General features: G+C 31.2%; 1 protein-coding gene across 2 annotated transcripts; it reads left to right on the top strand.

Annotated features, from left to right (window-relative positions):
- Positions 1-363: 363 nt before the first annotated feature.
- Positions 364-14,542, top strand: LOC126858837 (thioester-containing protein 1 allele S3-like). 2 transcript variants are annotated; one of them, XM_050609445.1, is made up of 27 exons: positions 364-576; positions 3,108-3,195; positions 3,522-3,714; positions 3,825-4,049; positions 4,191-4,441; positions 4,776-4,934; positions 5,144-5,315; positions 5,409-5,600; positions 5,690-5,791; positions 5,878-6,011; positions 6,229-6,349; positions 6,449-6,592; positions 6,713-6,832; positions 6,916-6,970; positions 7,238-7,376; positions 10,462-10,579; positions 10,768-10,954; positions 11,105-11,265; positions 11,347-11,485; positions 11,693-11,811; positions 11,885-12,024; positions 12,144-12,363; positions 12,475-12,852; positions 12,958-13,286; positions 13,580-13,751; positions 13,881-13,983; positions 14,110-14,542. In XM_050609445.1, exons 2-27 carry the CDS (start codon positions 3,125-3,127, stop codon positions 14,310-14,312), a joined length of 4,347 nt encoding a protein of 1,448 aa, XP_050465402.1. In that variant the 5' UTR covers positions 364-576; positions 3,108-3,124; the 3' UTR covers positions 14,313-14,542. The 2 variants fall into 2 exon arrangements, with proteins under 2 accessions (XP_050465402.1, XP_050465401.1); XM_050609444.1 differs by lacking the exon at positions 7,238-7,376 and adding an exon at positions 9,073-9,292.
- Positions 14,543-14,589: the final 47 nt, after the last annotated feature.

Consider the following 14,589-nt stretch of genomic DNA (forward strand, 5'->3'; position numbering starts at 1 on the left):
TTGATCTAATTGATTCATATACAAACGGTACACAATTCTCATATTTTCAAAAGAAGAAATTTGGAAAGAAATCAGCTCATCAGAAAGATTGCTCCGAAAACTGGTTGTACGCGATATTTTCTACGAGATAACACCGAAATTTGATTCCAACACAAACACATAACATTCTTTTGAGCATCAAATATGACTGCTAGAAAACTCCAAATTGCATTCCTAGATATGAAGATCTCTTTCCGAGATAAGAAGACGGGTCTATGAAGCCGAGGTATTATTTTTGCTTAACGGTAAAGATGTAACCGGGGCGCGCGTGGCGGAGATGGTGGGGGCGGAAGGGAAACCTGCACTGCCCGGTTTCTTGCAGCCATGATTGGTAGTGGCCGTCAGTGCTTGCTTAACCGTTGCGCCGTTAAGCAAACGCGTCTCCGTTCAATTCATCCGATATTTTCGGCTCGCGTCCTCCTCGCTGCGCAACGCCCGGAAACGGGCAAACAACGATAGTGTTTGCGGATAACGTGATCGTCCGATTCGCGATCTTTGCCGGACGATTTTCATCCTCTCGTCTTTTCTCTGACCTGGGTGAGTCATCGAGAGAGTCACGAATTTATTTCGCGCGATGACGCGCGACCTTCCTGTCATTTTCGCGAGAGGAATCTTTTTGAAGCGAGGTTACTGATTATGAGATATGTAATAAAAGAAATAAAGCGAGATTCACGATCGTTCTCGATGATTTGATTGTGCTGTCATTCCTCGCGACTGCCCTGGATCCCGCACGGTGAAAGTCGTTCCAAAGTTGTAGAATCGATCGCGATACTTTCGGTAGCCAGCAATTTGTAGATCCAACGTTATATGTGTAACGACCAATTTATAATCGATGAGACTTTGTACGGCAGGTTGCAGTTGAAATTCATTTGTTTCCGAATTTGGGAAGTAAATATGTGTGAAAACGGAGTAGGCCTCTATGAATGTGTACTTTCTTACCTAGGATTTCGCTCTATTATGGTATACAGGGTGTCCCACTTCCCGCGCATTATGTTTCAGCGACAGATTCATTGATCAATGCGTGAGATCGATTCTTCTTAGTGAAAATTTCGAGAGAGATCATCATTATATTGCAACTTTCCAATTCACCATTCATATATCTTTGAAACTAGGCCTCGAACTAAAATTATAATAAATTCTCTATCTTTATGAATTTTCAGCTGGGAAATGTAATATTATTATATGCATTCAACGTTTTTCCTTCATTTTTGTTCGCGAAAAATCTTTTAATTGCTTATAACTTGAAAAATTATTATTGCTTGAATTTTTTGCTAATGAAAAATTATCGTTAAAAATAATATGCAACAAATAGAATATTTACACAATGGCATGTTTATTTATTTAGCATGATTTTGAATTTCTGAGATTGATAGTAGTTATAATTTTCAAATGTTATACTTAATAAATACTTAATAAAAACATAGAATTGAATATAAAAATCTTCTCTTAAAATACATCTAAACAAATTTTATTTTGTATTAAAGTAGAAAGCATTTTTTAATAAATATTTTGCTGCACTCTTATTATTATAATATTATTATTTATGTATAACTTGTGATAAAAAATATTAATCAATTATATGTATATATTTTGGTATACATATATGTTTTTAAAATAGAATTTATTTTAATGACGTACATATATTTTTTTTATATATGTAATATTTTTATTCTTGATATTATATGTTATTGGTGATTAAAACTGTCGCAAAGTACAGTTTATAACGATCGTTTGTTCACAAAAGAAAGTGAAGCACTTTGCTTTCATATGTGAATCCTCCTAATATTACGAGTCTCAGCGTTAATACGATCTCATTCGTTTACAATATTTAATACATGCGTCTTCACATTTTTCTTTGCAAAAAAAAAGACAAACTGAGAATGAACGAAGTTTTTTTCTCCTTAAATTCTTTTTTTTTTCAATTAAACGTATTTAATTTAAATAATATAATATTTTTCAATTTAAATTGAAGGGAGGATAATATTGATAAAATATTACCAAGTATAATAGCAATCTTATGACGCGCGAGAAATATGCATTAAAGATGTAAAATTAAAACTAGTTTATTAAATTTTTTTATAGAAATTTTTTCTTAGAAATTTATAAATTTAATTTATAAATTTATAATTGAAAAATTTTATAAATTTAATTTATTAATGCTATGTTTTGTACTTAGAACATATCTGTTGTATTTAGAGCATATCTGTTTTTCTAGATAATGCGAGCAGTTTTATATTTTTACGTGAAATATATTGGATAGCAAAATACTTTGTAAACCTGTTTTATCGAATAAAAACACGGTTTCATTAAGTTATTATGCAATACCCGGATGTAAGAAAAGTTTCTATGCATACATTTTGTCGGAATTACCCAGCTTCTCATCTCACGTCACAATCTGTTCATGGAAATATTGAAAAATAATCCATGTTATTTTTATTCGTTATTAAGTGTCTTTTTTCTCTCTAAACAAGTAATTATCTTATTCTTGTTCAAAATTAATGATGATGGATATCACGATAAATTCCCGGAAAACCCGGTAAAGAAATGTGATTTCGCAAAAGAAGGGAAACTGCACGACAACGTAATTACTGACACCTGTGTGCATTGTGTCACTTACGTACGTCTAATTACTCGTGACATTTAGTAACATTCTTGAGTTTTCTTTGCGTCTATCGTCGTTTATCTTTCATCAAATTATCATCAGATGTCAATGGTTATCATTCCTGTAATACACGTTCAAGGAAAAATGTTGTGATTGACTCTTATTGCGAAATCTCGCAATTTTATGAGAAACAAAAATCGTACATTATTTTACGATCTGCTATTTTATGTAACATTATTCTCTTAATGAGAAATGTTTTTTTAAATTTAATTTCTTATCTGCAAAAAAAGTTTGAATTAATTATATATAAATAACAGATTTTTCGCGGATTGATGTTACGTAAAAACTTTCTTCTGAACTTTCTTTTTTAATTTTTTTTATTTTAATCGAATGATTATATATTTATTCTCTTTAGGCGGATACTTTATTGACTACTTCAATTACAACTAATATTTTTTTATCGTAGGTTTTCTTCTTTAGAACATGGAATATGCGTGGCTGAGCATTCTAGTATTATCGGGAATAATCTCAAATGTAGCCACCGAAAGAGGATCGTAAGTATAGTATACACTTATAGATATTTTTGCAAAACATACAATTTATGAAGATAAATTTCTATACATTCAGCAGTTAGTTTACCATGTCATCGATAATAATAATAATAATAATAATAATAATAATAATAATAATAATAATGATAATAATAATAAAAACAACAATAGTATTATGGACTGTTTTAAATAGTTAGTTTGGATATTAGTTTGAACAATCATTAGAACATTGTATTCCAAATTCTGTTCTAGATTATAAAATTTAATACGCATTTTAATTTCGCTTTGCATGATTAATTTTTATTAAAAGATTCTTGTATTTCTTAAAGATACTACACGATTATTGCTCCGAAAGTGGTACGCCCTGATTCAGAATATCATGTAGCGGCAAGTGTTACTGGCATATCAACACCATCAACGATATACGTCGAGTTAACTGGAGAACTTGATGCAGGAAAGATATTCAACATATCTCGAACGGTAGTCGTCGAACCTTACTCCACTAAAATCTTACGATTGGATGTACGTATTGCGAGAGCACATTTATATAAAAGATTTTATATATAAATTTTTTGTTGCCTTATCTCTTAACTTATTATTTATATTTTTTTATTCTGTTTACGTTTTGTCAGATCGGCGAGACCACGCCGGGAAAATACAAACTTACAGCGCGCGGCTTGTCAGGTATCAATTTTTCGAAATCGACAGACATCGAATATGTACACAAAAGTTACTCCGTTTTCATCCAGACCGATCGGGCGATTTATAAACCCGGTCACAAAGTTATGTTTCGCTGTATAATATTGGATTCAAGATTGAGGCCGAGTATTGTGGGACCAACGGATGTGTATATCATCGTGAGTAATGAGTTTAATGCTCTCATACATAAAAACTATATATATCCATATATAAATCTCTATATTTACAAGACATAATAAAATGATTTGTCGAGAGTATGCACAGTAAATTTTCGAGACATTAAGGAAAAATTGCTACAGGACGGCGATGGAAATCGTATCAAGCAATGGACTCGACCGTCGGTGGCTCATGGGATCTTTAGCAGTGAATTGGAGCTGTCGCAGTCACCGGTATTGGGCAACTGGAAGATTATCGCCAATGTGGGCGATCAGACATTCGAAAAGGAATTTGAAGTCGCAGAGTACGTCCTGCCCAACTTCGAGGTGACGATTGATTCACCGAAACATGTGCAATTCAAGGAATCAAAAATAATAGCAACTGTTCACGCGAAGTAAGCTATTGCTTTCTAATAAAGTAAGACTTTACTTACAGAAAAGATTTACAAATCGATAAAATATACCGCATATTGTGCCTTTTTAATCGTCCCTTGTTAATTAATAACAAAATTATTGTGTGCCCTATATTTTTTCAGCGGTAAATAAATTTTGAAGATGTGCTGTCTCACAAAATATTAATTAAAGACCAAGGACTGAAATAATTTGACTTTCCCTTTTGACTTAAATAATTCTATTTAAATCGTATACACAAAGACTTTCTAGACTTATACTAATATCTGTACGAAAAATTTGACCAAAGATATTCATTTGTAAGTTCACCTAATTTAGGTATACCTATAAAAAGCCGGTAAAAGGCGAGGCGACGATAACAGTTTACCCAGACATCTTTTCTGGCGTTATTCAACCGATATTCCAACAACCAGTGAGAAAAGTGGTACCGATCGACGGGAAAGTTACAGTTGATTTCGACATTTTGTCTGAATTGAGGTAAATATTGCATTAACATTGCACATACCATTCACATTCTAAAAATATAGCATTTAAACAATTATTGCTGAGAATAAAAAATCGGATCAGATTTTTATCACTTATGTTAGTTATTCACAAACTTTTCTATCATAGTCTTGCAAGATGCGTTACGCAGATTACACGACTGACTCTCTTGAACATATACATTATATATTATTTTTATATAGATTGACCGACGAATATGAAAGACCCGTCATGATTGATGTAGTGGTAGAGGAGGCGTTAACTACCAGGAGACAAAATGCCTCGGTACAAGTAACATTACATAAACACAAATATACAATGGAACTAATAAAAACGTCGGAATACTTCAAACCGGGATTAAAATACACCGCTTTCGTAAGCATGTCTTATTATGGCACATTTAATAGTCATGAATGCTCAAATTAAAACGCATAACTTTTTTTATTTGTGCGTACTATTATTTTGCAGCTAAAATTAACGAATCACGACGGATCGCCAGTACAGGACACTAAGAACGATGTTCTAATAGCGTATGGATATACATACGATCGATCGCAATATTTAAATGTTACAAAAATGTTGGATCAAAACGGCATGATACAATTAGATTTATATCCACCCAAGACGAACGATAATATTAGTTTTCCTCTAAACATAGAGGTAAAGTTATTAATCTTGAGTCTTTTCTTTCTTTATCTTATTTATATTATCTACAAATATACTATCTAATTATTTGTGTGTATATGCAGGCACAATATTTAAATCTTCATGAATGGTTTCCCACGACTAATCAAGCTACGTCCGTGAGCAATGAATACATCCAAGCAGTTCTAAAAACGGAAAAGCCAATGGTATACGATATATATTTTAAATCTATTATATTCATAAAATTTTTCTTTCGGTGATTCTCGTCTCACGATATTTTGTAATTTGTAAGGTGAACAATTATATCGAGATTGAAGTAAATTCTACTGCTCCGCTGAAATATATAAGTTACGAAGTACTCGGTCGCGGTGACATTTTAGACGCGGGATCGATCTACGTACAAGACAAGTACACAACATCTTTCAAGTAAGTATATAGAAAAAATTTAAATCTTAGGTCTCCTTTGAGTCATTCGAAAATATGTCTTTAAATTAATTTTATTCTGAATTTATAATTAATAATTTTGAAAGGAAAAGTTTTCTATTTTGAACATATAAATTTATTTAAATCTTTCTGTCTGTATTTTTTTAAACTTAGAATCAGTTAATGACGGTATTTTATTTAACACAAAAATACCTTTCAGATTTTTGGCAACATACGTCATGGCACCTACCGCGCATATAATTGTATATTACGTGCGAACGGACGGAGAAGTAATAGCGGATTCATTGGATGTTGAACTCACTGGATTACTTCAAAATTTCGTAAGTCATCGTAATTATTCTTAAAACGTTTATGTATTGATGAGCTATATTAGAGAATGCGTGAATATAGATAACGATATAGAATTTTGTAATGTACAGATCGATCTTAAAGTAACACCTGGCGAAGTCATGCCTGGGGAAAGTGTTAATCTTATGATATCAGCGAAACCAAATTCCTTTATTGGATTGTTAGGTGTCGATCAGAGATCCATCTTGCTGAAATCTGGAAACGATATATCTTACGTATGTAGAATGTAATACTGTAATATCTTAAGTAATTATAATTAAGTAAATTTCACGCGTATTTTTTACGCACTTTCTCTCTTGACGACACAACAAACTGATTCGTTGATTATATCGCAGGAGCAAGTGTACAAGGAACTGCAATCATATGACAGGGTGAAAGCATCGCCGTATACAGATTCGTTTTTCGATCGTCCTCTCTGGAGACCCGGCTCAGGAACGGCAGATGACGTGTTTCAAGTAAAATATATATTATTTTTGAAATATTTATTGATCATTATTATCCAATATTACACAAATTAAGATAATGATATTTCTATCAGAAAACTGGTGTGGTAATCCTCACAAATGGATACGTTCATGAAAACTTTCCTGCGCGTAAGTATTAAAATGCAAAATATGTATATTTCGAGTTCGCACATTCTTCAAGTATATATAAATAAATTATCTCATATTGAATATATATGGTATATATATTAAAATAACTTACTTAAGTAAAGTACAAAAATCTTATTTGTAACATAGCAGAATAACAGTCTCTTTGTTTTCAATTTATTTTCCTTTATTATTATCGATTTGTTTTTTCAGTCTCGCGCACAGATGTAACATAGATATATTTTTTTAACCGAGCTTATATGTGTGTAGTATACTACAGAGCTAATTTGGATGAAGCATTATATGCATCCGCTGCGGGATTCTCAGGCCCAGCTGCATTACCGCCCGAAAAAGTCAAAGTTCGCAAGAATTTCCCTGAAACTTGGCTTTGGCAAACGCTTGACGCTGGGTAATGCCAATGACATAATAAATTATCGTGCATAAGAGATCCCTTTTTTACTTCTATACGTCTCTATACAAATTTAGTAAGCGATTAATTATATTTATTTGGATATTTTCTCTTAGTTGCATCGATTAGTAACAAAGAAGCATTACCTTTTCGTAATATAGATATTTCTTTAATGTCTTGTGTCTAATATATCTCTAATTATCTAATGTTTTAATCTGTGGTGATTCTCTCTTCTTGATGGAAAATTTGACATCTCTCTCTCTCTCTCTTTCTCTCTCTCTTTTAGCCTACACTCATATATGTACTTTTATAAAAAAATATTAATATTTATTGGAATACGAAATAATATAAAAAAAACTAAAACGCTTTGCGCATTAAAATTGCATATGGAATTTGTTGTAGTAGGAAATGGCATTGAATAACTCATGGTGATAGATAAAAATTTTAATTATTCAGGGTCTTTCTCATAATCACAATGTGTTTATTTCCGGATTTGGGAATATACTTTCTAAATATGTATATATTATTTAAATAAGATTCACAATATTTAAATTAAAATATTTAGTATATTATTTTATCTTAAATTTATATATCTATTTCGCGAATATAAATCGAAGTTATATTTGATTTTTTGTCTAATATCAATACGCTAATTGTTTGATTTTATTGGATCAATTTAATTCTCTCTCTAATAATTTTTTTATATAATATATTTCAATCACAGAATGAAATTTTGTTGCAATCTACGTTAGTCTCACCATTCTTAGATATGACAATGTGTATGAAAGTCTAACTTTATTAAAATTAAGAATAATACAATTAATAATACTTTCAGAAATGGATACAAATTCAATTATTAAATATAACAGATACAGATCTGTCAGACATCTACATCATTTATATTTATAGTATTGCATTTTGTATAAACCTAAAATTTGATTTTTATTCGTTAAAAATTCAATTTTTTATGCAGGATTATTCCAGATGAAATTATTCTATTTCGAAACTTTGAATTGTTTCATTTTCAGAAAAATTTGCATATTTACATCGATAATTGAAATACTAAAATCGCAGAAATTGATGTTCATCAACTTTTATGATATAGAAATTAATTTTATTAAATTTGAAACATTTTTTTGACGTATTACATAATATGGAATAACCAATTAATAATGTCTTTTAATGACATTGAAAAGAATGTTACAGAAGTGTCACTCTATTTCATTAAAATCACAAATCAAACTGAGAAGAATGTCAATTTGTAACTTTATTTTATTTTGATTTTTGGATTAAGATCTACATAATCAAAAGATAAACTTTTCAAATATGAAAATAAATGATAAAACTTTCTTTTTTATTCAAGTTTAAAGGGATATGCATGAGGTACATGTTGTGATTCTTGTAATATAAAAATTGAATGTTAAAAAGAATTATAACAGAAGAAAACAAAGTTATAATCTATTCGAATCTTAATTAAGAAGGAATTTTGATAAAAGTTTTGTTAAAAGTTAAAGGAGAGATCTTTCTGTAGCCAAAAAAGTGGTAGCAATTCTGAGGCATTGTATGTGAAGATAAACTCTCTCGATAATTACTACTGAGACTGGATAATTGTTTTGACCGTATTTGAGTATAGTTACCTTATTCCAATTCCCAGGCTCAGGGCAATTGTAATACAATACACAGAATTGGATTGCAGGACCAGAGATTCTCAAGGGTAGAATAACGGGCTCGCCTCATGGGGTGTCCACGCTTCGACCAGATCTTGGTCCACCTGTCACGCACAGATTAGCGACCAGACCGCCGCTGGCAGGTCCTTACGCCTTCTCTCGCATCCCAAACCCTGTCTGGAATAAGCCCCGTGTATTCCTAATGCATGACATCTTAAACACCTGGCTTTTTGCAAACTTCTCTTCAGGGTATTTATCTTGTATACTTTTTTAGCGTTTTATGCACGCCTATGTATACGCGTATATATGTATACAGGATGTGAAAAGAGAATCGCTAGTGCAAACTTTGCATGCGTTCAGCATTAATTCATAAAATAGTCAAAGAAACATACAAATTCTCGAAAATCAAAAACCATGTATCAAAGAAAATATTTTAATAATCACTTATATTTAATAATCACTTTTTTGTATGTATGAGCTTATGAAAATCTATTTACAACTGATTTGAAATTTTTCGAATTTTTTCGCAACGATCATATATATTTTTTGACTTAATAACCGATGGCAAATTAAAACGGTTATTAAATCTAAATTAGATATTGTATCATATCATTTTTTCAAATAACATGATTAAGATAATTATTATTGAATATATATAATTTCTTAATTATAACTCAAAAATATATTTATTCCGAAACATATATATTTGTATTTAAAAGCTTTTATTTCCTTTGTTTCGTATGAAGAATTTGCTGCTGAAATTTGCTTAAAGTATAGTAGTATTTCAGTATTTTTAACATCCTGCATATACATATATTTATCTGTAAATAACGTATATATTGTATTATACAGTTACCGCTCCGTGAAAATTGATCAAGGTAAAGGTGTGTGATCCTATATTTCCAAGAGACCGTTTTCCGTTAAATTGTAAATGTTATATATACAAAGCTTCTTCTACACACATGCATCAGATCTTGAAAAAACGATGTCTTGTGTCATTTACAAACAAGCAATTGATTCTTGTTTGTAATACAATGTTTTTTATTCATATAGAACAGATATCTGTACATTCATAAGGGTGAAGGATACAAATTTAAGAATTTAAAACATGATTTTTTTATTCTTCATTTCATATCAACTTGCTTGTATCGTCCATACTGCTTTGTTTGAAAGATGCAACATGTAATTTCTCTTTTATCACTATTTGAAAAATTTATCGGAGATGAGAATCAGTTTACAGTACAGTGTTTATTGTACATATATTATTAATTGCATACTTTATTATCGTGTTTTTTCATATCTTATTTATTATTCATTATGTTTATTCATTTTATTTAAGAAGACTGTAAGATATATACTAATGATTTAAATATCTCATCTTGATTATAAAGGAATTAAGTATATGTACACTTTTGTAGGTATCAGGGAAAAGCTGAACTACGACGAAACGTACCGGATTCCATCACATCATGGGTGTTGACCGCATTCTCTCTGAACGATGCGCATGGGTTGGGTCTTATAGAGGAACCCAGAAAGGTTCTTATCTATACAATCCGTATTCGAAAAAAACTATTTTGAATTCACCATATATCTGCATTTATAAAAAAATAATCTAAATATCATATTATATCAAAAAAGGAATTATTAAAAAAGGGAAAAAAGTCGATAGTTGTCATAATTATAATGTTATTCTTTTCTATATAAAAATATCGTTTGTCCATTAGCTGAAAGTCTTCAAACCATTCTTCATATCCATGGATTTGCCGTATTCAGTAATTCGGGGAGAAATTGTAGGGATACAGATTGTAGTGTTCAATTATATGAATAAAGACCTGACAGCTGAGGTTCTGCTAACTAACGAGGGACAATTTGACTTTGCGGAGATTTCTAATGAAGTACACGATGTACCGAGTGAGTGCACAACAGAGAGATACTAATATAACAATTTATATAGATTATTAATTTATATATAGATTATTAATTGCAATATATATATTATACTTTTATAATTGAACTATGATAAATTTATATAAATGAATTTTTATATTAATGTTTTTTCAGAATTGGAATTGTATCGTAAGAAGAAGGTGGATGTGAAAGCTAACTCTGGCTCGAGTGTATCGTTCATGATTATTCCAAGGGAACTAGGATACATTTCTATAAAGGCGACCGCTAACAGCGTTTTGGCTGGCGATAGCGTCGAACATAAATTACTTGTCAATGTAACGTTTATTCTATTTTTTTACTTGATCGCAATTGCTTATAACGATACATTAAGACATATGTAATCATTATGCTTCAAGGCTGAAGGGGAAACGCAATACAAGAACGAAGCGGTATTCCTGGATTTGAGAAATATGGAAAACGCAGGTGCAAACGTTACCATTAATATACCTAATAATGCAGTTTTGGGCTCCGAAAGCATACAAATTTCTGCAGTCGGTAATAATGCTTTATGAATCATATGTTATTTAAATTAAAAATTAAATCGATATTCCCTCCCTCTTTCAATTACTTTTAAACTTTTCTATATTCAAAAATATAAACTTTTTAGCGTTGATACATACAATATCTACTGATTCATATTCGTGCAAATTTATTTTGTATAAGATTTTTAGAAAAAAATTGTTCAATTTTATCATTCATTAGGTGATATTTTGGGTCCCAGTATCCCGAATTTGGCAAACTTAATAAAAATGCCATTTGGTTGCGGCGAGCAGAATATGCTGAATTTCGTACCAAATATCGTCGTTTTAAATTATCTGAAGGTATTAAGATTTTTCTTTACTGTTATATGACACATACACCAACATGTAATTAAAAACATTTTCTTTTACACAGAATACAAATCAATTAACGCAAGCTGTGCAAAGCAAAGCTTTAAAATACCTGGACAAGGGATATCAGCAGGAATTAACTTATAGACATACCGATGGCTCTTTCAGCGCGTTCGGTATGTCAGATCCTAGTGGGAGTACATGGTACGCATACGATAAAATTATTGCATATTCTTTAATTAATATTTGTATAACGAAATATTTAAATCTTTATATCTTGAGAATGTAAATCACTTCAAACGTAAAGTTATTCCATTCACCAGGCTTACAGCCTTCGTAGTGAAATCTTTCAAGCAAGCGGCGGAATACATAACAGTCGAGGATAGGATCATAAACGAAGCCTTGGAGTGGTTGTCGAATAATCAAGCATCGAACGGCTCTTTCCCCGAAGTGGGAAAAGTCAGCCATCGTGATATGCAAGGTGGAGCTGCAAAGGGACTCGCTTTAACGGCGTACACGGTCATCGCTTTTCTTGAAAACGAAGTGAGTGCAATCATTATATATACAATATCATTTTTTTCTCTTTATTATTATTATATTTAAAATAGAAATTGCATTTTTCGCGATGATTAAAACAAAACTGTGTTGACGCAGGATTCCGGAGGAAAATATCGTAATACGATAAACAAAGCCGTCGATTACATTGTTCGTAACATGGAAGGATTAAATGACACATATGCATTGAGCTTGTGTGCCTATGCCTTGAATTTGGCGAAGCATCCGTACGAGACATCCGCGTTTAATTTCTTGGAATCAATGGCTATGACAAAACAGGGTATCAAATGGTGGAGCAAAGCTATTCCGAAAGACGACAAAAATCCGCACTACTCTTTGCCGCGTTCCGTCGACGTCGAAATGACATCTTATGCTTTACTTTCGTATCTCAGACGTAATCTGGTCGCTGACGCAATTCCCGTCATGAAATGGCTCGTCAAACAAAGAAACACAGAAGGAGGTTTTGCCTCGACGCAAGTAAGCACAATATTATTCAAAGCGCGTGAAATGTTATTATCTTTAAATATACATGTTGAGTAACTAAACTAAGATTTGTTCAAAATTATACCTGAAATAATCTAGGACACCGTGATTGGACTTCAAGCATTAGCAAAGCTCGCTGAGAAATTGTCAAAGGACACGAGCTCGGTTCGAATCGCATTTAAATACGGGAGAGACGGTCAAGGCTACATGAACATAAATAGTGGCAATTCTATGATACTTCAAAAACAGATACTACCCGCGAAAACGCGGTTCGTCAATATAACAGCATCCGGTAAAGGTTTCGTGCTGGTGCAAGTTTCCTATCAATATAATGTAAACGTGACTGGAGCATGGCCATTATTTACGTTGGATCCTCAAGTGGATAAAAACTCCAACCCCAATCATTTACAATTATCTATATGCTCAGGGTATGTCTTATTGTTTCACAAATTTATAAATTTTATTATCGATGGTAAAGAAAGATAACAATTTTTTAAGTATTTAATATTCTAATTGTCGTACGGAAGAAAAGAATTATTTTAAAATTTTTTTTTTACAAAAACCCCCCAAAAACTAAAAGATATGCATAGACGGAAATTATTCATAATTAAATTTAATTTAATCGAAAAATAAAAAGATAGATACTAAGAATATTTATTTTCTGATTCTATTTTACAAGATTCTATTGTGCGAAAATTATTATCAAATTCTTCATTATCAGATTTGTTCCAACCAAAGAAGCAAACGAAAGCAATATGGCCGTTATGGAAGTAAGTCTACCTTCCGGCTTCACCGTTGACAGAGATTCTCTACCGAGTCTAGAAATATCATCGCATGTAAAACGTGTGGAAACTAAAAATGGTGACACAATGGTGGTTTTATATTTCGACAAGGTAAAATCTATATTGCAACAATAATTAATTGCCACAAATTATTTTAATAGTTTGCATAAAAATACGATGAGAGATATAATATTAAAATGTACAAAAAATATAAAAAGAAAATTATTTATTTCATCATAGATGATCAAGGAAGAGTATTGTCCTACAGTATCCGCATTTAGAACGCATAAAGTAGCTAAGCAGAAACCAGTTCCCGTTTCTATATATGATTATTATGATTCATGTAAGTATATAATTTAAACTTTAATTTGACTTAAAAAATATTTAAAAGATATTCTATGATAAGTAATACATAAGAGACACAAAAATATAAAGATTATAAAAAATATATTTCTATTTTTCTATGCAGCAAGAAGAGCAAGAGTATTTTATGAAGCTAGAAAAACAACTTTGTGTGATCTATGCGAGGATGAAGATTGTGAGGATATATGTGTCTCAACACCTGGCAAACAGAAAGTTGCTACAGTATCTGCTGCGTCTCATATTTATATTTGTGTATATTTACAACTCACGTTCTTCTCGTTTTACTTACTGCTTCATAAGTATTTGTAATTACGTTGTTATCGCGCGAGAATAATTATTTTATTATATACCCTAAATCTTTAACAAACTAACGTAAAGGAGCTGTATAAGTTGCGACCAAAGTACTTGTTATACAGAATATAAAATATTATAATCCATTTTTATGGAATATTCAAATCAAACTAACGTAAGATTTAATTACTTGGTAATATTATGTTTACAATAAAACCTAATAATGTTTCTTGTTATTAGGAAAAGAAGTTATTTTACATCATAGATTCCTTCAAATATGTTGTTGCTTATATAA

The sequence above is a fragment of the Cataglyphis hispanica genome, chromosome 2 (genome assembly GCF_021464435.1).
Source record: "Cataglyphis hispanica isolate Lineage 1 chromosome 2, ULB_Chis1_1.0, whole genome shotgun sequence".
Classification (NCBI taxonomy): domain Eukaryota; kingdom Metazoa; phylum Arthropoda; class Insecta; order Hymenoptera; family Formicidae; genus Cataglyphis; species Cataglyphis hispanica.